Raw genomic sequence first — 25,017 nt, 5'->3', positions numbered from 1 at the left:
TGAGCCAGGTCTCAGTCCGATTGCTGCAGCTGTCCCACTGGTGAGCCAGCCTTCATCAATCCGCACCAGTCTCCCAGCAGGACAAGCATTTGAGAGCTTCGTGTGCACTGAAAATTTATATTCACATAAACCACATGCCCCTGCCACCAGCACCTGCAGTGTAGACACCCGTGTTCAATCTCATTTTTCCCTCAACTGAGCGGAATGAACTTCCTTATGTGCACCAGTGAGGCGGTGGCCCAGAACACAGAGATGATGGGCGACACATTGGCTTCATATTGGTGCACATCACAGAATTCATGTGGCGGGAATGGGGCCAATGGGTTCTGAGTGTGAGCGGGGGCTTAGGGCTGGGATGCAGACGTGTCAGGACTCTGGCTGGGAGTGTGGAGGCTGGGGCTGGGGTTGAGGGACTTATGGCTGAATAGGGGGTTGTTGAGGTGCAAGGGATCTGGCTGGGGTGAAGGCTCTGGGGTGGGGTTAGGGATGAGGGGTTCAGGATGCAGGAGGGGCTCAGGGCTGGGGGATGGTGTGCAAGAAGGGGTCCAAACTCTGGACTGGGGATTGGGTTAAAGGAGCGGGTATAGGCTCTGGACTGGTGGTGTGGGCTTTGGGGCCAGAGATGAGGGCTTCGAGGTGCAGGAGGATGCTCAGGATAGGTGGGGGGACTCAAGGTGGGTGGTAGGGCGTTGGAGTTTGGGATTAAATGCTCCCTGCTGGCAATGGCAAGGAGGGATGGCTTGGCACTGGGGTCAACTGAAAGGGGCTCAGCAGATTTAGGGCTTGGAGAGAGAGCTCTCCCTGCTGCAGCCCTGAGCCTCTGCATAGGCCTTAATGGGAAGCTTCATGGCTGGGCAACGTAGGGGGAACATAGGTAGACACATCTGTGTCAGTGAAGAGGGCTTGCATCAGCACAGCCAACTTCACCGGGGAGATGGTGTTCTGGCAGTGACAGAAAACTTCCCGTCTGTGCTAGGGATGTTAAATATCGGTTAATTGAATAGTCGAGTAACCTCATGAATTCTTATCGGTTACTTGACTATTCTCTAGCCCCCGGGGGTGGGGCCGGCAGCAGCATGGGGTGCCAGGCGGGAGTTAGTCCGCAAGGGGAGCCAGTTTGAAAACCAGCTCCTCTTGCGGGCCAGCTGCTTGTCATCCCATGCTGCTGCCTCTGATAATGAGGCAGCAGCACTGGGTGGCAGCAGCCCCTGTCTGCGTGGGGGGGCAGGGGTCTGAGCTCCCAGACCTGGTGCAAACCAAAGCTGAGCCGGGCTACCTGCCCACCCTGCTCCTAATACACTTTAAATGCACTCCTAATACACTTTAATACACAGCAAGGATAGGTCCCACACCCAGCCTAAGTCAGAACTGAGCTGGGCTGCTGGCCAGCCTGCTAAAAAATGTATTCGTTGGGGGGGAGGGAAATGCGTGTATTCTATAGCATGAACCTATACGCTTTTGCTTATCGATTAATCAATTACACTAGTACATCCCTAGTCTGTGTTGCCTGTGTCTGCACTGTGTGCTATCCTGGCACTGCTATGCCTGCAGAGTGTCTGTAGTGTAGATGTACCCGAAAGTCAGATTTGGATCTTGGCGACACTGCTGAAAATCCAGAGCTACCCTGTGTCTACAGCTGAATGGCTCTGGGTTCACATGGGGTCATAGAAGCAGACCGTAAGCCTTTTGTGGCTCCTCATTGCATAGCTGGCCGTTCCGTTCTGTGGCTGCTGCATAAAGACAGACACTCTATTCATTTGATCGAATTGCAAAGTTAAATAAAACAATCCCTTAGACAGACAGATCACTGATTTCTGTGTTGGCTAGCATGTCTTCTAATCAACCACCAACTCAATAATGTTATACCTAGCTCCTTATTAATAAATCAAATACATCAACCAAAACCCAGCGATATAAATAGTCATGTAGAGAAGGCAAGATATTCAGATGTGACTAGTGATTGTCGATGCCTGGTTGAAACTCCTTAAAGGGACCTGATTTTCAAACTGCAATGAGCACCTGCAAAATCGAGCCTTTCTTAAGTGCCTTACACTTGGCACCCCCAAATTAGGGCACCCACAATTAGCTAGTTACTATTGAAAATCTTGGTCAGAGTTGCTGCCCCCGATGGGTCTTGGTACATGATGACAGCTAGAATTGGTCCAGACAGGTATTTTCTAGTGGTTTGTGTCCCCCTCAAATGAGACTTCTGTTACATCCCTTCGGAGGCTCTTTCCCTAGGGGGTGGATCTCACTCTCAGGAAGTTCTTCTTAATGGTCGAGATGGAATTTTTCTTTTTGTCATCTCCTCCTAGTCACAAGATCATGCTAAATAATTTCTCTCCATCTGTGGGCTTTAGATCCCTCCATGTTTTTTTAATGCACTTTTCCCCTTAGCAGTCGCTTAGCCCAGTGGCTCTCAACCTTTCCAGACTATAGTAGCTCTTACAGGAATCTAATTTGTCTTGTGTACCCCCAAGTTTCACCTCCCTTAAAACCTACTTGTGCTTACAAAATCAAAATACAAGAGTGTCACAGTACAGTTACTGAGAAATTGATGATTTTCTCATTTTCACCATACAATTATAAAATAAATCATGAACTCCTAGGTTGAGAAACCCGGGTATAGTAGATAGAGCAATATAAATGAGTCATTGTATGAAATTTTAATGTGCACTGACTTTGCTAGTGCTTTTCATGTAGTCTGTTGTAAAACGAAGCAGATTTCTAGATGAGTTGATGTGCCTCCCGAAGACCTCTGTGTAGCCCTTGTTGAGAACCACTGGCATAGCCTGTATTTAACTATTTTAATAACTCTCCTTCGGTCAGTCTTTCCCACCTCTGATTAGGTTTTTTTGCTTTTCTCTGAATTCCCATCCATTACCCTATCTTCATGTAGCGAGGCAATGTTCAAGAATGAATGCAGCGGTGTGTTTCACCTGGCCTGTGAGTGGGGGGCTGACAGCTCCCTCCTGGAAGACGTGGTGGCTTTGGTGGGCTTGCATTCTTTATCATCTTCTCATTCTAGATTGCAGATAACAGTACCAGCTGATTTCATCCTTCCTCGCTCATCCATTCTCCTCTCTTTCTTCTCTGCCAGATTTTAGCTGCATTAGAGAAGGATGAACAGGCCCGGAGGCAACGGCTGAGGAGTAAGCTGGAGCAGGCAATTGACACAATGGCCCTAAGCAGCTGAAAAGGCCGGGGCAGCCCTGACAACTTTCTAGCAGTGGATACTACAAGAGAGAGGGCCAGCGAGCGGCAGCAGCAGCAGAGTACTTTGGGTCCAGAGCCAAATGGACACGCGGCACCGTCCACATCTCGAAACTCTGAACACAAACGAACAAGGAAACCTACCACCGTATCAAACCCAATCCAATCAGACCTATCCAGAGACCTTGCACAAGGGACGGTGTGGGCAGGAGTGCAAAGGAGCCGAGAAGAATTGCGGGGAGCTTGCAGCGCACCCAGCATAGCTGCTGCGCCTGGGGGCATGTCCCAGATCCAGCGATGAAGGCTGGCGGGTCAGGGACTGCACTCATTTCTAGGGCAACATGTATGATGTTGTTATTTTTAGCGCAGGGAGGGTGGGAGTGGCTTTTGTTTTTCTGTACTTGACTTGCTACCCCTTCCTCCTCACCTGCTTCCAAGCTCTCCACCCCTGTCCCTTCCTCCTTCTCTCTCTCTCTCTCTCTCCCCTCCTCCCTGCCCCATCTCTCTGGCCTTCTGCCATTAGTGTTAACTGCTATATTTGCACAATTTACAAGAGAGCTACAAACAATTTAATTTAAAATCCAAGAAGTAGAACACAAAGACGGAAGGGGAGGTAGGTTCTAAATTTTGCAACAAACTGATAAAACGGGAGAAGGGGTAAAATTAAAGGACCGATTCTGGTAGGAGAAGGGTGAACATGGGTGGGGAATGGGAGACAAGTCCAGTAGCCTTGGGGTATTTCATAAAATTTGTCCTGTGCTCTGTTTGATTTGAATGTTGTTTAGTCCGAAAAGCAAAACAGATTTTTTTGTTAGCTGGATCAGCTCTTTTTTACCTGCTACTTAAGTGATGTCTGAAGGTCACAATTCAGGAGGAGGAAGAATGGAGAGAGGAGAAGTTCTTCGGGGCGTTTTCCTAGAGCTGTGAATTGTGGGCCAGCGCTGTGAATCATGGCGGGGGAATGGCGTGGTGTCAACTTCGTTCTTGGTTTTATTTGCACGATGCTATTTCTGTGTGGGGCAGGGCAACTCAATGAAGGAGACTCGTAGAGCTTTTCATAGCTGGAGCTTGTGCTCCATCTTCCCTTGTGAAAGAGGAGTTTCCAGGCAGCATTCCCTAGTGTCATTTGGTGCTGTGAGAGGTGTCTGGGCCACAGAGAGGCCTTCAAATACCTCTCAGGCTGGGAAGCCATTGAAAACAAACATTTCAAATGGGCCTCTCCATGATTCCAAGGGCAGGCAGGTGACACCAGTGGGGAGATTAACGTTCTGGGATCCTGCTATATCCAAGTGGATTAGGAGCGAAGGGCTTTCCGATCCAAACGGGTAGAACAAAGGGAGTGTCAGCAAGGGGCTTTAGCACCCGGCCCAGCTTTGTCTCCCTTGAGAATGTTTCCTTCTGACACCCCCTAACAGCCTGAGGTGCTGAGCATCTCGAAGCATTTGCAGCTCTTGGTTTCCTTTAAAGCAGCCTTAATGAAGCCACTGTTGGTAGCTGGCTTGCACTGCAGCCAGGCTCCTACATTTCCACACTCCGAGGATTCTCCCAGCACCCCCAGGCAGGTTCCCACAGTTAAAGCAGTTAGAGACAGCAGCTGAGCCTACCCTTTTATTTAGCTAGGTGTGAGGTGCAGGGAAATCGCTTAATCATGATTTGTCTGCAGAAGTCTTTCAAAGGCCCATGAGGTTCTATAAGGCTTTTCTCTATCGCTTCCCTGGTTCCGGAGCAGCCGCTTGTGGCAGAAGGAAATGCAGGATGGAAGGAAAGCAGAAGAAAAAAGGTCCAGACTTGTGTGTGGCCAGTTAAACGCTTAGAGGACAAACACTGAGTGGTAATTTCTGTAGCTCTCTGGATCTGAATTCCCCACCTGCCAGGCTGTCTCGGATCCCTGCTGTGTGTATGCTGTCAGGAGCTGTTGTCGCAAGAGGCTGGAGGGGCAGATACCACTCACCCAGCTTTCTAATGCCGTCCCCATGCCCCAGAAGCATGGGTGACTGCGTGGGGCGGCTGTGCACAGCTCACACAGAAGTGATGCCCGTTATCCAGACAGCTCTGTGCTTAGTTGCTAGGCTGAAGGGCATGATAGAAAACCCTCTGATAGATAACGGGGAGAGAGCATGGAAGCGGAGAGAGGGGGACAGGAGGGACTGTGGGTTTTCCACTGTGACTTCCATGTTGGGCTGGGTTTGGGGTGCTCCTTCCCGTGTGTGTGTGTGTGTGTGTGTGTGTGTACATACAGCCACCCAACCCCTGTGTGTGTCCCCGCCCCCCAAAGCCCTCCTGTGGAGTTACTCAGCCATGGTTGGAAATTCTATAGGAGTGATTTCCAGCTCATCTCTGAGGAGCACCTCAGAGAAAATGCCTTTTAGCCTTTGTTAGTCAGCTGAGAGCTAGGTGAGGAGCCAAAGCATTCTGACTTAGCCTGCTCCACAGACCCCAGGAATCAAAACCCATCTCACTGGGTACCTGCTCAGAATGTACCTCTCTTTCCCCTCTCCTTACTCTTTCTTCTCTCATTCCTCCCTTCTCCCCCCTTTCTTTTTGGGTGATTGTTGCATATTCTCATTTCACTGGAAACCCAGGGATCTATCTCCTTTGGAAGCCTCTGCTTGACACGTCAGATCCTCATGGCTTTATTATTTAAAGAAAGGTGCCGAGCCGCTGCCCAGACTCAGCGCAGGTGACCGAAACCTATAAACTTAAGTTTTTTGCATACTGCGAATATACATTGCTGCCTGGGCCAAGGAGGGGCCCACACCCTGCCAGATGTGGGCTACTGAAAATTTTAAAAAACACCGGCTCGGTTTCTATCCATTCCCTTATTAGATTACAAGTAAGGGGTGGAGGGGGAAAATAATGAAGTTTTTAATTAAAAAAAATAGTGTGTGTATATATATATATATATGTGGTTACATTCTAATTCTTGTGCCCCAGTGGGGTACTGTATAGTTAACTGAAGGAGAAACAAACCAATATTAAATATTAAATGGATTTACACAGCCAGTGGAAAATACCAAATGATCTGGAAGAAATTTCCAAGCATTTCTCACCAAGCAGAACAATCTTTTGAAGCCTGCACATCTCTGATTACGTTGTAATTCTGTTTTTTGAATTAAAGAAGAGGAGAAGGAGAAGATTTAAAAAAATAAAACAACAAAAAAATACAAAAAAAATACAAAAAACAAATAAATAAATACCCAACCCAACCTGAGCCATCTCCGGAGTTGTGGGACCTGTGGGCTGTTGCATGACTGTGCTAGATTTTAGTCTGAGTTGATCTTTTTTAAGGAACAAAAACAAAAAAAACTGCAAGTGTTGAATACTAGAGGTTTGTTTAGACCTTTTCTTTTACATTTTGGAATTAATTTATCACTTTTTCATCAAAGACAAAAATTAATTTGACTTCAGCGGTTTACTTCTCTAAATGGTATTCAAAGACCCTTAAAGGACAGCTATGTGGCAGTGGGTCCCCAAAAGAGGATGACAGCTGTTTTGCTCGCTCTCTTGGGATCTCCTTCAGCAGTTATGAGAGGGAAGGAATCCTGGAGTGAAACTGGGCTGTGGGCCTTGAAACATTGCCTTGCGGACACTTTAGAAAATGAAGGCCAGAACTTGTGCTTGTGTAAATGAGCAGCGTTTCACTGAAATCAGATTTTTTTTTTTAAAGAGAGATGAGGGCCATGTTGATCTAAAGTTTTCCTTTCTTGTTTTGTAGCACTCGTTGAAGCATGTTTCAGGCCAGTGCCACCAACCTAGCTAGGAATTTACACTCATCGCCATGGTATCTTGGCCGTAATAATTGACATTAGTGGGAAGGGTGAGGCTGCTTTATTATTTTTAACTCAAGAATGACTGGGTTGTTTTTTCATCCTCCAGCGACATCAAATACAAGACAGTTTCTGTGTGGACAATTTCTAGGCTGCACTTATACCGCACATGGTTTTTAATGATATCGAAGGTACATATGTGTGTGTGCACCCCAAAGTTCTGGCTCAGCTTCAAACTTTCCTTGTGCTCGGAGCATTCTGCACTTGGGTTTTGGTTCAGCCAGGCTGGAGATAGGAAAGAGAGGAACAGGGAATCTCAATTCCGAGCTGGATCCAAAGTTGAGATGCAGGCCTATCTTGGCTAGAGTGAGATTCTGTTCAACCTAGGTGGGCAGGAGGAGGGTGCAGTTCAGCTTGGCTGCCTGACTTTCCAGCCATTGGGAGCCAGCTCTGTCTTTTACTGAGCTCCTGTTTGACCTCTTCATTGCTGTAGCTCCTACCTACATTTCTCCCTTCCAGTCAGTCTGCCTGAGTCATTTATCTCCCCAACACAAATTGTCATGCCATAAGAACACAAGAATACTGGGTCAGACCAAAGGTCCATCTAGCCCAGTATCCTGTCTGCTGACAGTGGCCAGTGCCACATGCCCCAGAGGGAGGAAACAACACATGATCCTCACGTGATCCCTCTCCTGTCACCCATTTCCAGACAAACAGAGGCTAGGGACACCATTCCTATCTATCCTGGCTAACAGCCCTAATTAGCCTTAATGAATCAGGCAGGAGGATCCAGCTGAGAGGGAAGAGAGACAGAGCTGCTGTGTGTAGGTTTAAAGGGCAGGAAAGAGCCAAGGGCAAGCCCATATTGTGGAATAGGATACTGTCAAACGACGTCTCCATGACCTGAGAGATTTTTAAGAAAAGGACCTTTTAGAAGGAAATCCTCTCCACTCCTGCTAAGTTTTCAGATGTGACTTTTAGCCTTTCACATCTCACAGCCATCGTGCTTGGTCATGCTGACTTCTGCCTGTTAGCTCAGAATTCCTTCTTGCCGCCAGAACTGAGATCCTCACATGGCCTCAAACAGGATCCCAGGTAATGGGATAATAGCAGCAAAGTGGAGACCTGTAGGCTTCTTCCAAAACATCCTGCTGGGAATGAAAATGGGGAGGGAAATGCCAGAGCCCATCCCCACTCATCTCTCAGCACAGAAGCCTATGCCCTTAACTCAGGCTGTAAGGGTTGATGGTCAGTGCCCCCAGCCTCTGAGCCCTTGGGCTTTCTGTGCTCCCCCCTTTGCCTAATGCCGGTGTCATGGAGAATAGACCACAGGGATCCATCCAGCATTGGCCCAGGGTGGAAATGATCATGTGACTGTTTCCATCTATGTTATTTTCTGATTTGGGACTCTATTTACACCCGTCCTTGTGGCTCAGTTTTAGATTTAAAATGCAGCCAAGGTGCGGACGTGTCCCTCTCCAGCCTTCTCTCAAGAGTGAGCCCAGAGCCCACTGCCCACTCAGCCGCTGGCCAGCTCTATGGGCTATAAGCAGAGCCGTGTTCTCTTTGAAGGCACCACAATGCACAATGAGCTGTCCTTTAAGAAAGGCGGGGGGGTGGGAGGGGGGAACCAACAACAAAAAGCAGAGAACTTTAATAGTAACATACAGAGTCCTGGAAACTTTTGTGATTGTTTCAGACTTGAAGCAACTGTGCCAGTGTGGCTGGTCGACACCCTTCGACCGTGTAAATATCCTGCTATTTCCTATTTTAATGTTCTTCAGATTTAGTACTTGTAAATAAACACGCGCATCAAGAAGAGATTAAACATTTTTGCTAAATAACTTGACTTGCCTGGGTTTTTTCATGGAGGGGGAGAGAGAGAGGACTGGCAATACCTCGTGTTCCTTACACACCTTCCATCTCACCACAGTGATCAGCTGAGAATGGGACCCAGGCAATCTGTTTCCTAGCCCTCTGCTCTAGCAATGACCTCTCCTTCCTCCCCCACTAACCACCATAGCCCATTGCCTTCCCCACCAGCTGACTGACAGGCAACATGTGAGGATCTGTACCTAACTCAGCACTCCCTGCACTTGGGGCCAGGAGGGAAAGAAGTGGGCCCCATCCACAAGGTTTTTTCATGTTCCGTGGAACACTGGTGTGCCATGAACAACTTGCAGGTGTTCCATGACCTCTTTGGTTTTGTTACTTCTTTCTTTTTTTCGTTTTTTTTGTCTGACAATGGGGTTTTTTTTAAGAATATTTTCATAGGTGTTCCGCATAAAAAATATTATTGTTTGGTGTTCCGTGGTCTCAAAAAGTTTAAAAAACACTGGTTTAGATGGATGCGGCTTCTGTTCCTTGTCCCTAGCCATTCTGAACATACCCATCACTTTGGTGTGATAAGTAAATGCCAGAAAAGGATTATTCTACACCCACTCCAGCTCTGGCCTTCAGTAATGCAAGTTACTGGGAGAAAGAGGGTCTCCCTGAATCCCAAAGCTAAGCGCTGGGGAGCTGGAGGGAATATTCCCTCAAAGATCTGGGGCCAACCCAGGGCTAATCCCTTAAAAAAATGAACAAAGGTCCAGGCAGGGATGAAGGCTCCTGGCTGCCTGCACCGCTTCAGCAGGGGAATGGCTCTGACTCCAGGATGAATGGCAGCAAGAGGCTGTCCCTCCTTCCCAGGGGAGTCCAAAGGAAATGTGGGTTGAGACCAGAGGAGACTGGTGGCGGTTTCACAGACTGGGGTGCGTGTCTGTGCTGGAAAAGTGAGGAGCTGACAGCAGTGACTCGTATGATGCCCTGGGCAGGGAGTGCCCCTCGCTCTGGACTTGCAGCACTCCCAGCTAGTCTAGTATTGGACGGACCCAGCCAGCTGTGCCTACAGCCCTTTGCTGCTCTGATTTCAGGCCCCCCATCCACATCCTCCAGGGCACCCTTTATCCCTGCTGTGCGGCTGACTGCTCCGTCAGTTCAGGCCATACAAGGCAAGACACCTATCACTTGCCAGTAATGCACAGCCTCCTAGAAGGAGTGGAAGCCTGTGAGTGTCCACTCCCTGGCGCTTTCCAATGGCAGGTGTCTGTCTCTGTGGGCTTCCACCCTGCTCCCTAAGCACCTCATCCAAGGCAGCACATCCATTCTGGAGATACTCCCAGGAAGAGAGGGGCCAAGGCAGCTTCTCCTGGAGACAGCCGGTGCTGCATCTTCCTGGGGCCACATGAGGCACTGAACTGCTGTTTGGAGTGTGGGGCACCTGAGAACCTGGCAGAGGTCAGGAGGCAACTGAAGCCTGATACTTCCTTTGCCAGACCTCCTCACCCCCAGTCATTGCTGGGTCACAATGGCTCAGGGTCATTCCCAAAACAACAGCCTGGGCGCACCCTGCAGCCCTCCCACAATGCTCCCTGCTAGATGGCAGGCCCATGGTGGTGCCAGCAGAGGCGGGAGCATCTCTAGCACTAACCTGGAGGGAACGCAGATTCTAAGCAGAGGAGATGCTCAGGTAACTTTCACAGCTGCCTCTCCCCTTCACCAGTACCACCTACCCCCCCGCTTTCACAACTCCTGGGCCAGGCCCCCCTGGAATCCTAAAACTGGCTTTAAAGTCATAGGGATTTTTTATCAATATTTTGGGAGGGGGGTTGTACTTGCTTTCTGCACCGTGGGTCATCTTCACAAGCTTTTCTCTGCAACCATGAGGGCTAGAAACTACCTTAAAAGCTAAGCGTCTCCCCATATCACAGGACTCCATACAAGCACACCGCCGTATTGGGAGGCCGAGGACCAGGCAGTGAGCATTAATGATGGTGCTTCAAAGTAGGGATGTTAAAATGCAGGTAACTGTCTTAACTGTGTAATTGGAGTATGGGGCAGCAGTTGGCTTCCCAGGAACCAGTGCGCGCCAGGAGCCCGCTTTTAAGCCGGCTCCCGCCTGCTGCCCTGCGCTGCTGCCTCTGATAACTGTCCTTGCTACTGTCTGAAGCAGGCCCTCTAAGGCACCGCTAAGGCTTGCTTTGCTTTTCTGGCGCCTCTGAGGATTGCCCTTTTCCTTTTGGTTTCTACCATGTCTGCCCCTCCCTGGTGCAACTCTGAGAACACTGAGCTCTTAGCTGGTACTTTTCATCCAGCGAGCTCAAAAGCATTTTACTTAGGTTAGTGCCACGAGTCCCCTTTTACAGATGAAGAAACTGAGGCAAGGAGCAGGGAACTGACTTGCCCAAGGTCACTCACCAGGTCCATGGCAGTGCCAGGAATAGAATGGAGGGCTCCTGCCCCAGAAACCACTACTTCCTTCTCAATAGTGTTTCTTTTTCGCTGGCCTGGCCTGATTTTCCTTCATCGCCGCCCCTTCAGACTGCGGCTTGTCCTGCCCACCTCCCCTTTCACTGCTCTGCTGCTCTCTCACCAGGGCAGTACAGAGCTCAGCTCCAGCCCACTACCTAGGAGTCCATCTTGCGCTCTCTTCCTTGCAGGAGGTGGGTTCAGCGGTATTGGGGGCAGGCAGGAACAAGGAGCAGAGAGGCCTGTGTGTGCCTGCCCCACAGTGTGTGGTTCTGAGTCCCAGCACACACTGCATGCATGTGAGGTGCCTCTCTGTCCATTCCGCGGCAGCCTCGCCATGTGTCGCCTTAGGGACAAGGCCCTGGGACTGAGCAGTTGACTAACTGCGCAGTTAACCTGGGTGAGGAATTGACACCTGCCCCCTCCCCCCCACACACATACACATCCTGCCCTCTCCAGGGCACAATGCAGGCAAGATGTGTCCTGGAAGAAGACAACTAGGGAGATGCCCCTGAGCTAAGCCCAGCTCTGTGCTCTGAAACACAGCTCTGCTCTGCCCTCCCAGTGGTGTGGAGCCCTTCCTGAGAGTCAATGAACCAATCCAACACTCAAGCAGTGGGGAGGGGAGAGAGGGGTGTATTGGGTCTCTCTCCCCACCACAGTTACATCCTTTCCTTACAGCAGGGGTCTCAACCTTGTGGCCGGTGGGACAGCTGCAGCCTGAGCCGTTCCATAATCTGGCCTGCTTGGGGCGGGGTGTGTGTGTGTGTCTGTACCTTCCCCCAGATCCAGCCCCTGCTCTGTCCCCACCTTGCCTCTTCACACCATGGTCCGCCCTCTCCCCCCGCTTGTATCCCTTCCCTCAAGCCTCCTCGGGGGTTTCTAGTGGGCCTGGCATGGGGCAGCAGCTGGAGTTGGGCCCCTTCCCTGCACTCATCGCTGTGGGGAAGCAGAGCAACCCAGATGCCTCTGCTCTGCTCCATCGCCATCTCCCAGGCCAGCCCATTCTCTCACTTCGCCACAGCAACGGGAAACCCAGCAGCTGGGCCCAGCGCTGGCCGGCTCGGTTCATTCCAAAAAGTAGCACTGGGGCCAGTTTACAAGCCAAGCTGCTCCTGTCCAATCCCCTGGAGAACCTAAGGTTAGACACTGGTTGTGGGCAGGGGAATGAAGAGGAGAGGGCCTAGACGGGCCTTGGTGAGTCTTTTCCAACACTTACAGGGCTGATTTTCCAAGGGTTGTTTATTACATTATTTTAAACTGTTTGATTTCACTCCACAGCTTTCAAAGGTTCCAAGCATTGTGACCAGCTGCAAAGGAAACAAATCAGTTTCCCGGAGACAGAGGGAAGAAAAGAGATAAGTAATTGGCAAAGTTCAGCATCTAGTTCCCAAGTGCTGGGATCAAAAGAAGCCAGTCAAGGCCCATTGGGTTATGTGTGTGAGGGGAGGGGGGGATGCACACCAAGGTATTTTAATTCTTCTCTCTCTTGCTAGCTTCTTTTTTCAGCTGTTGACTGTGTGTGTGTGTGTTTTACTCTGTGTCTACACTACATACCTTATAGCACTACTCTAAGGGCTGCAGTGTAGCTGCTCTATGCCAGCAAGAGACATCTCCTGATAACATAATTAACCCACCCCCAACAAGCAGCGGTAGCTATGTTAACAGGAGACGCTCTCCCTCCAACATAGCACCGTCCACAAGGGAGTTTTTGTTCGTAAAATGTATGTTGGTCAAGGGTGTGGTTTTTTAATATCCCCTCACTGACAAAAGTGCTTGTGTAGACACAACCTTAGTCTCCACTCTGAGCTACCAAGGCTGTTCCCTCTTTCTCCTTCGCTTTGCCAGCCTCAGACAGCTAGCGCTAACCTCTGTGTCTCCTGCTCATGAATGGCCTAGTCCACCTTCACTTCCCCTGCTCTGTCTGCCTTTGGCCTAGGCTCCAATCCCCTCCTTTCGTCTGCCCCTGTGGATCTCTGCCAAGGCTGTTCCTGCTTCCATCTGTCTTCTGCTCTTGGTTTTTACCAAGGCCAATCCACCTCCCTTCCAACTCTTCTACCAGGCCTTGGCCAAAGTCTTAGGCTGTTCTGTGGCCCCACACTGTGTACCACAGTGTTGGCTAACTGCTGCCGATTTAATTTTCTTGTTACTGACTCGTGTGGCAAGCATCACAAGGGCAGCTTCTTTGCACCTGCTGCCAGTTATTAAGAATATAATGAGGGGTTTAAATGGCTTTCCTTGGAGTTGTCCTCTGCCGCTAGTAGCAGTCATTGATTACATTTCAAATGCATTGATTTCAAGGAGTCATTTAAAAAAAAAATCCCACCATTCCCAGAAGGGAATCTAGATCAATGTGGCAACTAGTCATCAGTCAAAATCCATCATCTCTGGCAGGCCGGATACACTACAGACAGACATTTAAGGATGGCTACGTGGAGCAGAAATGTGCTTGGTGCCCTACTCCATGGCACACTTGTTCCCTGAAAGAGGCAGAAGGAGAAGTGAAACCTGACGGAATAATAATCAGTAAATTTAGCGGCCATCTCTCTATGGTCTACAGCAAGGACTGAACCTCAGCTCTTTAGCATCAAATGCACAAGCCTCTGCCACATGAGTAAAGGAGTAACTGCATCAGCTAGCTGTCCATAGTAGGCTCTTCTCTTTGCTAGGGCTAGTCACTAGTGGAGACTGACACAATCGCACACATGGGGCCCAGTGGGTCACGCAAGTACTGATATAACTGCGTTGCTAAACGCCAGCTGGTCCAACGCACAGCAGCCCGCCTTCAGAGCAAGAGCGACCTGCATGTTCCCTTGGCTCCCTTCAGTTCCTGAAACGCTTCAAGGGCCTGGGCCTGATATTTAAAGCCTCCAACAGCTTTAAATCCTCTTTCAGTGGCTCTCCTCTAGCCACAGCGTACCCAGCCAGCTGAGCTAACCAGTAACTGCTGGCCGATGGCGACGACTCTGGGGAACTGACTGGGATGCAGTCCTTCCTCACGGAGTCAGCGTGAGCATTGCCGCCGCACTTGGTAGGAGCTGGGTCAGACCTTTGGGAATGGGTCCGTGCTGCTGGAAACCAGCCAGAGTTCAAATGAGCCCCCCTCAGGGTTCACAGTGAGCCCTGTGTCTCCACCCAAGCTCTCCTGCGATCATGGCTGACGAATGGCCTGGTGCAGTGGGTGGCAGATGGGTGGTGAGAGAGGCAGCAGGGGAGAAAATCAAATCCCTGGCGAAGCACATCTGCTTCGATGTATCCATCACGCCAACGTGACAAAATGGTGGGTGTGAGGAGAGGGAGGGCACCTTGGAGATGCTAGGGATTGCCAATTTGCTAATCACATAAAGCCGAGCACCCTTGCCCCACCCTTGCCTCACCTCCTGTCCTGAGGCCCCACTTCACTCAGGCCACCCCCCTTCCTTCCATTGCTCACCCTCCCCCCCCCTTGTTTGCTCATTTCCCCCAGGCTGAGGTAGGTTGCAGGAGGGAGGGCTGGGGGGGGGGGGGGACAAGAGGTTCAGGGTGCAGAAGGGAGCTCTGGGCTAGGTCAGCGGCTTGGAGTGTGCTGGGGAGCTGACAGCTATGCCAGGCCCCCGGGCAAAGTGGAGTGGGAGTCCTGACTCCACACTCCCGGAAGGGGCAGGGCTGAGGGAAGCAGGCCCTTAGCGCCGCCTAGACCACAGTGCTCTCCTGAGCGCTGCTTGGAGTGTGCCCCATGATGCCTCCCCAGGCAGCCCTAGGAGCCACCTGAAGCACCACAGCAATGCTCCAGAGATGATTTAAGGGCTGGGGGCGCAGCAGCAACAGCCGAAGCACTGGGGCCCTTTGAATAACTGGGCCCTGGGGCAACCGCCCCCTTTGCCCACACCTCTCAGTGGGCTTGGATGTGTGTGTGTGTGGGGGGGGGGGTTGTCAGTAGTGCAGACTCTGTGCTGGGCCCAGGGATGAGGGATTTGGGATGCAGGAGGGGACTCCAGGCCGGGCCCGATGGGTTTGGGGGGGGCACTGAGGGTTTGGGCGTGGGAGGAGATACAGGCTTTAGGAGGGAGTTTGGGTGCACAAGGGGGGCCTCAGGGTTGGGGTAGGGGGCTGGGGTACAGGAAGGGAGTCAGAGTGTGGGCCCCAAGTGGTGTTTACCTCAGGCAGCTCCCGGGAAGTGGTGACAAATTCCTCCAGCTCCTTGGTGGAGGCACGGCCGGGGTGGTTCCTGGCCAATGGGAGCTGAAACTGTGATGCTGAGGGCAGGGGCAGGGCACAGAGCCCCTGTGGTTCCCCCTACACCCAGGAGCTGGAGAACTATGTCATTGCTTCCCAGGAGCCAAGCAGAGCCAGGTAGGGAACATGCCAGCTCTGCACCACATGGACTTTTAACAGCCCGGTCAGGGGTGCTGACTGGAGCTGCCAGGATCCCTTTCTGAGCGGGTGTTCTGGTTGAAAACTGGACACCTGGCAGCTCACTGAGCATTCAGACATTCAGGGACGCACACACAGGTTTTACCCACACTTGGGGCTGGGAATCTCCTGGGAATTGGCTTTTCCCCACGAGATTTCCACAGCTTCCTGCTAGGCCAGTGCTGTGCAAGGGCATTTGGATGGCCCCCAACGGCACTGGGGAGGCCTCACAAAAAACAAGGAGCAAATGTAGAAGGTAAACTTTCTGGAAGATTCCACAAGGCCTGTGGTTAGGGTTGCCAGATGGTTTCAACAAAAAATACCAGACACACTTGACAGTACATCACAATCTACATTACATCTTAGTTAGAAAATACTGGACATTTATATTTTCTCAATTTGTTTCCTGAACAGAAAGCTCAAATGTTAGACTGACCGGTTCAAAACCGGACACCTGCCAACCCTACCTGTGGTTTGGGTAAAGTCCCATAGGATGCAGAGCGGGAGGAGCATGTTCCATTTTTTTCTTCATTTGCCCTTTCGTGCTTCCCTTCTGAGGTATGAAATACCCACACAACCAGGGGAAATTAATCAACACATTTCCTGATCCTGCAAACTCTGATCTAGTGCCAGAGGGGGCAGGGAATGGGATACAGGACCTTTCTCCTCTAGGGAGTGGCAACCTTGATCCAGATCCAGAACAAAAAATGAGCTATCTGGGGCTTTTTCCAGCAAGGGGCCACTGGATCTGACAAACTATTCTCCACAGTTGAATCCATGTACTCATGCAGAGCTCACTGCAGGATTAGGGCATAATTAACTCTCCAGGGGAAACAATGAAACTGACCCTATGGACAGGTCTATCCAATATATGAAAGGTAAATAACCTGAAAAAATACAGAACAATGTTTTTTTTTTCTCTAATGACTTTGTTCTAGGAGTTTTCAGCATTACTTGGAAAAGCAGCAATTTAAAACCACAACCTAAACCTCACAGGTATAATTTTTTAAAGGTGAGGCTGTTCCTTTAAAGTTGCACATTTAAAAACAAACAAACACAAAACCAAAGATATGCGTAAATTAAAGTACTTGGAGTGACTATTAAGTTAGCTTTGTTACACATAGCCTTATGTTTTATAGTGTACATTTTGCTCTCCTACATTTTATGGTATACATTTTACATTCAACATAAACAGTAATATGCTAAGCTATGCACTATATCTAAACTATAGGGGTATAAAATACTATATATTTCTGGCATGGAGGAGTTAACTTTACTATTTCCAGGCTGTTTGTGATTGGGGAAGTTAAATGCTGCATGAATGTAACTTTTGGCACTAAATTTCCTTTGGCTTCATAAAAAAAAAGAGCAGGGAAGGAAGTGGGGGTAGGGTAGGAGAGGAAGGATTGGTTGTCCTTGCTACTATTAGAATTTGCATGGTGTCAATTCAAGTTTGAAATCCTCTCCTCAAAGAGAGGGATGGGGTGAGTTTCCATCTCTGCTTTCCACGAGGCAGGAGTTTCACCTGTGTGACAGTTGCATCATCGCAGTGGCAAAGCTAACTGAGATGCTGGCTAAAAACAACAGCTTAGAATGGGCAGATGATTGTAGGAAGCAGAGAACGTGCAGTGACCTTAGGATCCCCAAGGATTTATTTTGGGTGAGTGATTTTCTCCTGCTTCTTACGTTACATGGACTTTATGAGATGCTCGGATGCTTTTATTTGATTGTTTACATTGCAGTAGTCAGTGAGTTTCCACAGTCACTTACAAAGCTTCCTCAGCATAATTAGCCCATAGCAATGCTCACCCATTCCCCGGAACAATGTGTGGTGGGATGTCACCTCTGTTGATGCCTCTTGCTCACAGAGTAAGGCTAATTTAACCCCTGCTCAAGCTACTCATCCACTAAGGAGAGAAACTCCAGCCTTTGTGGGATTTTCAGCCTCAGGGAAAACCACCTCAGATTGGCTGCCCTTCCGCTCTGCAACACCCTCTGGAGAAGAGAAGGAGCCAGAACTAGCAAGAACTGAATATAATTATGGGAAAGGGGGATCTGGAAAGCACCAGCTTGAATTTAACAGCTCTTGACTAGCTCACAAGTGAAGGCAGAAAGGCTTGTGCACAAGACCATGGGAAAAGCAGAAACAGACTGGCTAATGCTTTACTGGCTTGAGCTTTGGTGCCCACCATTAACAAGGGGCCCTGTAGCCAATATCTCAAAGGACACCGTAAAGACAGCACAGACTCTATACGGAGGATAAGAGGTCCTGACATGCAGGTCTGCTGCTGCTGTCCAAATCAGCAGTACGGATCACCCAGGAAAGTTTTATTTCCTATACTACATAAAGCACAAATCACAGGCACATCCATTGGCTCTAATCATAGAAGAATGGGGTTGGAAGAGACCTCAGGAGGTCATCTAATCCAATCCCCTCTGCCCAAAGCAGGACCAACCCCAACTAAATCATCCCAGCCAGGGCTTTGCCAAGCTGGATCTTAACAACACCTAAGGATGGAGATTCCATCACTACCCTCAGGAACCCATTCCAGTGCTCTACTACCCTCCTTGTGAAATATTTTTTCCTAATAGCCAATATAGACCTCCCCCACTGCAACCTGAGACCACTGCTCCTTCGTCTGTTGTATCAGAACTGCATGGCACGTGCTGACTTTAACCATCCATGCTGAGTGTTGTATCTAGCCAGGTATTCGCCTCTCTGCCTCCCTGAGTACCAAGAACATTCACAAGGGAGGGAGAGGAAGATTCTGTCTCAAGGCCAGTCGAGAATGCCACATTGCCAGCCCTAGAGCTGGATGAGTACTGTGTTCCCACCGGACAGGCACAGCCTGGCAACTTCTCCCCACTCCTCTTCCAACAGTGGGCTTGAGTGCTGACCAGCAACACACAGCTCTTGCTGTGGGAGGGGAATTCTCACTTCTCACCCACTCAGCCTCTTTGCAGGTGCAGCTGGCCAGCAGCAATTGCTCTGGTGATTTCTGTGATGTGGGCACCTGTGATGTGCTTGAGAGGGCAGGCCCAGTGCCTAGGGACCAGCAGCCTCCAATCCACCTTTGACACTTCTGGGAGGGGAGACTTTTTTCCATTCTTTCTTGCAAAGGCCAGACAAATAAAATGTGTCCAGATCCTAGAGGAAATGGCGAAGGCAAATAAATAACCTGCTCGTGTCTGCGTCTTGCAACCACTGCATAAATCTCCCTACGATCTAACCCACAGTGGCCCTGGTTTCACCAGGATGTAGCTAGAGAATATGGGAGCAGGGAAAGAGAGCACAGACTTTCAATATTCTCTTCTGCCAATTTAATGAAGATGATAAAAGCAACAAGGATGAATAAACATAGTCCTGAAGCAGAAAATTAGGCAAGTTGGGTTGCTCCATCCCAGAGATGGCATGTGGGTATCTGTACCCGTGCTATTGCATACACACACATCCATGCTAGGGAATGGGGCCAGACTCACAGGATTGCCAGCTCTTTCCGTTTTATCCTGGGGTCTCGCTAGATTTGTTGGGACGAGGTTTGAAGTTCCGCCTCCTAGGATCACGTGATTAAGTGAGAGCTTCCACTTCTCCTTTTACTTGGCCTCTAGCTTGGAAACATGACCTGTGCACACCCAAAAGAGCCAAAAAGCAGAAAGTGAGCAGACAGAACCCAAACAAGATCATTTACAAATCAAAAGTCATGCTTATAAGGCAATTTCATTTTGGGGGGCCCGACTCATTAATTTTAAGGAGTTGCCATGCTTGGATTCATTCCCCACGTTGGCTCTGGGTATGCTAGTTCCACTGAGGTTACCAGGAGTTTCGCTGTGGTTTTAAACAGGGTCAGGTTGTCACAGCCGCTCTTTGGAAAGAGCAGCAGGTGACAACAACTATGCTGCTGCTGTTAAATGGTATCATTAACCCAGAAGATGGTGTAATATAGAATCATGGAAATGCAAGGCTAGTAGGGACCGTGAGAAGTCATCTAGTCCCACCCCTGCACTGAAGCAGAATCATGTAACCTAGATCATCTCTGAGTAGTGTTTATCCAAACTGTTCTTACAATCTTCAATGATGGGAATTACCCAACCCCTTGGAAGATTCCAGCGCATAACTATTGTTAGAAAGCTTTTCCTAATAGCTAACCTTATGCTCCCTAGCTGCAGATTAAGCCTATTGCCTCTTGTCCTACCTTCAATGGACATGAAGAACAATTTATCACCATCCTTTTGTTGTCAGGGCCCCACCTCGGTCTTCTTTTCTCAAGGCTAAACATGCCCAGTTTTCAAAATATTGTCATAGGTCAGTTTTCTAAAGCATTGGCCATTTTGGTTGCTTTCCCATTCCCACAATTATATCCAGTTCTCTCCAGCTTCTGCCTGTTAAACATGTCTGCCTTGCCTAGGCTATGGGGAGATCTCCCCTTGGAGACAAGGCAACCTAGATATTGTAGGTTCTCCTGACTCCCGTTCCTTATGTTTCTCAGTGAGACCCATTTCCCATGCAACAGGATTTTTGTTCTCCAGTGCCTGTTTGTCTGTCTCTTTCTTCTCCTGTGCACTGTGATATACCTGTCATGCTTCAGCCCAGAAATGGCAATGCAACACACTGACAAAGTCTACTAGTGGCCTGTCCACTGGAGGATAATAGCCTACTTATTACTGCCAGCTAAGGAAGCTACTTTTTTAGCTCAAGTGGAAGAAGGCCGTTCTGGGTATATAAAGATGCTGCCTTCAAGTCCTACTGATGACCAATGTCATTACAAAACGAAGCCTGAGTAAGGCCTTGAGCTGCAGAAAATACCAGATCTTCCTCCAACAGGAAGTCAATAACACATTAGCAGAGCATGTGACACATTCCCCCCTCTACCAGAATGGGATAAAAAACCTACTTCTGCTAATGGAGTTGCTCCTTTAGCTCAAATATGAGCTTGTGCTATAGATTTAATGGTCCCTTTTGGTGATCCATGAAGTAAGAAAACTGCATGCAGTGATCCTGATTTGGGTCTGAGGAATCTGGATTTACCCATTCTTTGCTCATGCAGCACCCTGGCAGAAGGGATGGAAGTTGTGCTATAAAAGCTAGTTCCTAGAGGATGTTTATTATTGTATAAAATGCTCTCATGCTGCCTGAATGGATGGACATTAACTGAGTCCTCCTCACCCCCAAATTGTATAGCTTGTTTCAAACGGGAGCCATGGAGCTAGTCTGGCATGAGGTGTTCTCTGTAAACCCTCCTCTTGGCCCTTGCTGCTTGCAGGTCCATTATCTGCCAGGTACTTACGGGTGTTTCTCTCTTAATATTCGTTCCATTATTTTACTGGGGATTGAAGTTTAAACTTCCAAAATGGTAAAAAAAAAATCCCCTAATAAATTCCTACATGACTGATGGGACATACTGTAATACAAATTGCACTAGCATCTCCAGAGAGCAAGCACTCCTAGCAAGGCGGCACAGCCTGCAAAGACAGCAATAAATGTCTTTGTTTCCAAGTTCTAGTGCACCGCTAAGCAGAAAAGGATTATCAGAGGCTGAGAATGATTGTGTAATCTGCAAATGCACTTTATTTGATTAAATGATAAAATGTGAACCTTCCAGCAACAGCATACGCTAGTAGAGTCTGAGACACAACTAATCTGGTAAATCACCCATCAATATAAAAAGCCAGACTGTTGAAAATATCTTGAAGTGTTTTCTGCCCTGCCCTGCCAATCTAGGCTCCCCAAAGTACCTTATCTTCATTGACCCATTTGTAGGCTCCTAGTAGGAATTTAATGTATGATTCCAAAGGTAGTGAATGCCCTCAGCAGCCTGTTAGCAATTGGGTATGTTTGCATTCCTGTCACTGGGGCTATGTCTATACAGGGCAGGTTCCGCGACAAAAGTGTTGTTGACACGCACAAGGCGCCAAAAGTGAAAACTGGTCAAACTGGTTTTTCTGCCTCCTATTGTTGACATTTCATGGCTACATTGCTAGCTTCCCTGTCGACAGACAGCACGGCACTGTGGGTGAGCATCCCACCATGCCGTACTGTGAGAAGGCAGAGCTGATCCCTGCACTTCTTGCGTTTCCCCTCATAGTTCTGTGAGCTCTCCGTGCTGAGGAATGTCAAAGCAGCACAGCAGTCTCTCCAGCCCTCCCTCTGCAGCAGCAAAACAGGAGCGTTCCAATGATTTGGTTTTTGTTTGTTCAACAAACAGAGCAGCTCACTTAGCTGTCAGAAACTTCCTGGAGCTTTGAAGGGGGAGGGGCGTACGCCTGCAGGGCAGCAGAAATCACAAAATACTGAGCATAGTCATCAAAGTAGGCATTATGGGATACTGGTGGAAACTAGCCCTCTTGAGAAAACAAACAGCAGAGTCCACACTGGCTCTTTGACAATAAAGGGAGGGGAAATGAAAAAAAGTCTCTTTCACAGGCTCAGTCTACACTACAGGGATCTATTGGAAAAAGGTACGCAAATTGCACTTTGCAATTTGTGTACCTTTTTCTGATAGTTTTTTCAGAAGAGGCTTTTCCAAAATGTGGCCTGCCTAGACTGGGCCAAATTTTGGAAAGCCTCCTCTTTTAGAAGACCTCTTCTTCCTCATGGGAGGAGGAAGACAGTGCTTCTGAAAGAGCCCGTTTGCTCTTCTGCAAAAAAAAGTGGATCCCAGAAAAACCCTGTAGTGTAAACATAGCCACAGGGATGGAAGGTTTTTGTTGCTAAAACTGGGTATTTTTCCTGACAAAAGTCGCATTATAGTGTAAATGCTCTCACTATTTTGTCACCAAAATGCAGGTTTTGGTGATGAAACTTGCCAGTGTAGACAAGGACTGGGTCTGACTGCAGCTTGTGTCGACATACCCAAGCCAGCTTTCATCTAGCTAGCTCAGGTATTGCAGCAGCTGTATGAAATTAGCCTGGGTTCCAGGAGGTCGTGTACAGACCACACTGAATTATGTGCTTTTGTGACTTCACTGCTCTGGTCCCCAAGCTCACTAGATTAAAGTCAGCTGGGATATAGCTACAGGAAAATTTAAATTGTCTTGTAGAACTGAGTCTTTGAGTGTGTGTGTTGTCACTAATATGTGTGTAAGTACAACTCAGGGAAATGTTTCTACATGTAGCACTTGCCCCATAGCACCTTGCAGCTGATGAGCTTTGTACTCATTGCCACCCTCTCTGAATTCCTCTCCCCCCACATTACCCCTGCGGAGGACCTATCCTGATCCTCATGTCACAGATGGGGAAACTGAGGCACAGTGCATTGATGTGGCTTGCACAGGCTCATGCAACAGGTCAGCAGAAGTGAACCCAGTTCTCTTGAATTTGGTGCTCTAACCACTGTACCTTGTTTGTGTTTAAATAATAGTTTTCCGGTTTTATGGTGGGCTTAAGTTTCTCTCCAGAAAATGGGATCGTATCACCTCAGTTATCTTTCCGTCCACTTCAGAATATCCCTCTCAGTTTTAAACTCTTCTTCCCTCTCCCACTCTGAGCTTGCATCCCACTCTAAGCCTCCAGTGACCCATAGCTGTCTCCTTTGTGCCTGCTCTGTCTTCCTCGTGTTCCTGGTGCTTTTTCCTTTTTCAGGTGCTTCCTCTCTAAAGTCACCACAACCCTTCCATTTCTCTCTTTTTGTTACAACAGTAGCAAGTTCTGGTACGACTGTGGCCAAAGGGCACTGTCAAACAAAGCCATGGGTTGCCACCATGTGGAACCTGCATTGCGTCGCTCCATGGAACACGGTGCATGAGTCTGTGAATGTTTGTGTTTACATGTTTGTCTACACAGGTAACTTCCAGCCGCTGTCCTCTCACCGAAACTCCTGCTCTTGGGCTACCAGGAAAGGCAGCTTGATGAGATGGCAAGCAGGAAAAATTGTAGGGCCATTAATTTACTTTTTTCTTGTGCTTACCATGCTGGAGATCACTATAAGGCAATTCCTGATGTTTTTAGCACGGAAAACTCCGAGTGTCTTCAATGAGGTTTGCAGATGAAGGACATTGAGGCTTGGCCTTATATATTCCGAGACTGCTGTATTCCCCTCGGGAATACAGCTGACTCTGAGGTGGAACACAGAGGACATTTAAAAGCCCACAGTGATGTTATATAGGTTGAGGACAGGGAAAATCCCATTGAAACTGCACAGGGCTTTGGGTTAGGCTTATGTAATTAGTCGAGTGTCCTGGACAACCTCCATCTGGACAATCCCTTACCTCTTCCATTGCTCCTCTTGCAAAGGCTCCTGGATGGCCCTCAGGCTGTAGACCCCAGCGAAGGCTTTCCTTCCCCCATAAATGTTTTTGTTGCTGATGCGCACTGAGCCTTAGAGCAGCAAAACTTTGCAACATGTGCCTGGTCCCAAGTGCTCCAGTAATCTTCTTAAGCCATGTGCAGCACAGACCAGCAAGGCAGCTCCACAGTCGGCACAGCCCGGAGAGGCTTAGCCATTACAGATGTCATTAGACTCATCCTCTTCTTAGACTTAGCAAAAGGGCAGGCAGAAAAAGCTCAGTCACTAACTGGTCACAGAGCTTATGAGTGAGGAATGCCTGGCAGGTCCGATTGCTGGGTATTGCTATGGCCCAGATGGCTAGTAGCAGCCTTTAGTATAGTAAGGGCCTGATACAGGCTGCTTGTGCACAGACAGCACGAGGTGTGGGAAGAGCTCATCCTTCTACTTCCCCCATCACCAGCATGTGTATCCCTGTTCAGAGGACAGCTCGATTCCTTCACTCCATAGCGCCCCCTGCACTAAAGACTCGCGCCAGTGCATGTTCTGACAATGCAGTGCTCCCGCACTAGACATGCAGTTTCAGTGCCTAGGGTAGTTATCCTGTAGCTCCTTGAAGGCTGGGGAGTTTGCATTGTTAACTCTGTGATTTCACAGAAACAGGACGCTCCTACCTACAGTGTGTGCAACATGCTTTGTCCAGGAAAAGGACATCTTATGCAGCTGCGGTACAAGTACCGGCAGTGACACAGTGCTGGGGTGACCCAATCGCAGTGCAGCAGCAGCAATCATGTTCAATCCACACTGGCAGTGTGACATTGCAGGGCCACCCAATGCCGCATGGAATAGTTGGGAGAGCCACTCTGCAGAAGTGCAGTCACAGCAGGTCTGGCAATGCTTGGGCATTGCTGCGGGAATGTTTGAGGCATGTAGCCAGCATGGCAAGCGCCATCAATACTAGACAGGCCTCCTGGGGGAGCATTGGTGTGTGCTCTGAGGCCCCTAGGTCTCTCTCTTGCTTCTATAACACACAAAATAAGTAACACTGAGATTTCTGGAGTTACTGAAAGCTTTTAGGTCTCCAAAACCCATTGAAGTGAATGGGAGATTCAGGTGTCCACATCCCCTAGTTA

At 48.9% G+C, this 25,017-nt stretch overlaps 1 protein-coding gene across 7 annotated transcripts in view; it reads left to right on the top strand.

Moving 5' to 3' along the window:
• PLXNA1 (plexin A1) overlaps window positions 1–6,419 on the top strand; it is a 356,246-nt gene extending 349,827 nt beyond the window's left edge. For all 7 annotated transcript variants that reach the window (XM_075938786.1, XM_075938783.1, XM_075938782.1 and 4 more), the window contains one exon: window positions 3,101–6,419. In XM_075938786.1, coding sequence (XP_075794901.1) covers window positions 3,101–3,196 — 96 coding nt within the window. In that variant the 3' untranslated portion in view covers window positions 3,197–6,419. The remainder of the gene's footprint in view (window positions 1–3,100) is intronic.
• The last annotated feature ends 18,598 nt before the right edge of the window (window positions 6,420–25,017 follow it).

This window comes from Pelodiscus sinensis, chromosome 11, assembly GCF_049634645.1.
Source record: "Pelodiscus sinensis isolate JC-2024 chromosome 11, ASM4963464v1, whole genome shotgun sequence".
Lineage (NCBI taxonomy): Eukaryota > Metazoa > Chordata > Testudines > Trionychidae > Pelodiscus > Pelodiscus sinensis.
Note: the sequence above shows the minus strand (reverse complement) of the source record. Positions and strands in the feature narration are given on the sequence as shown.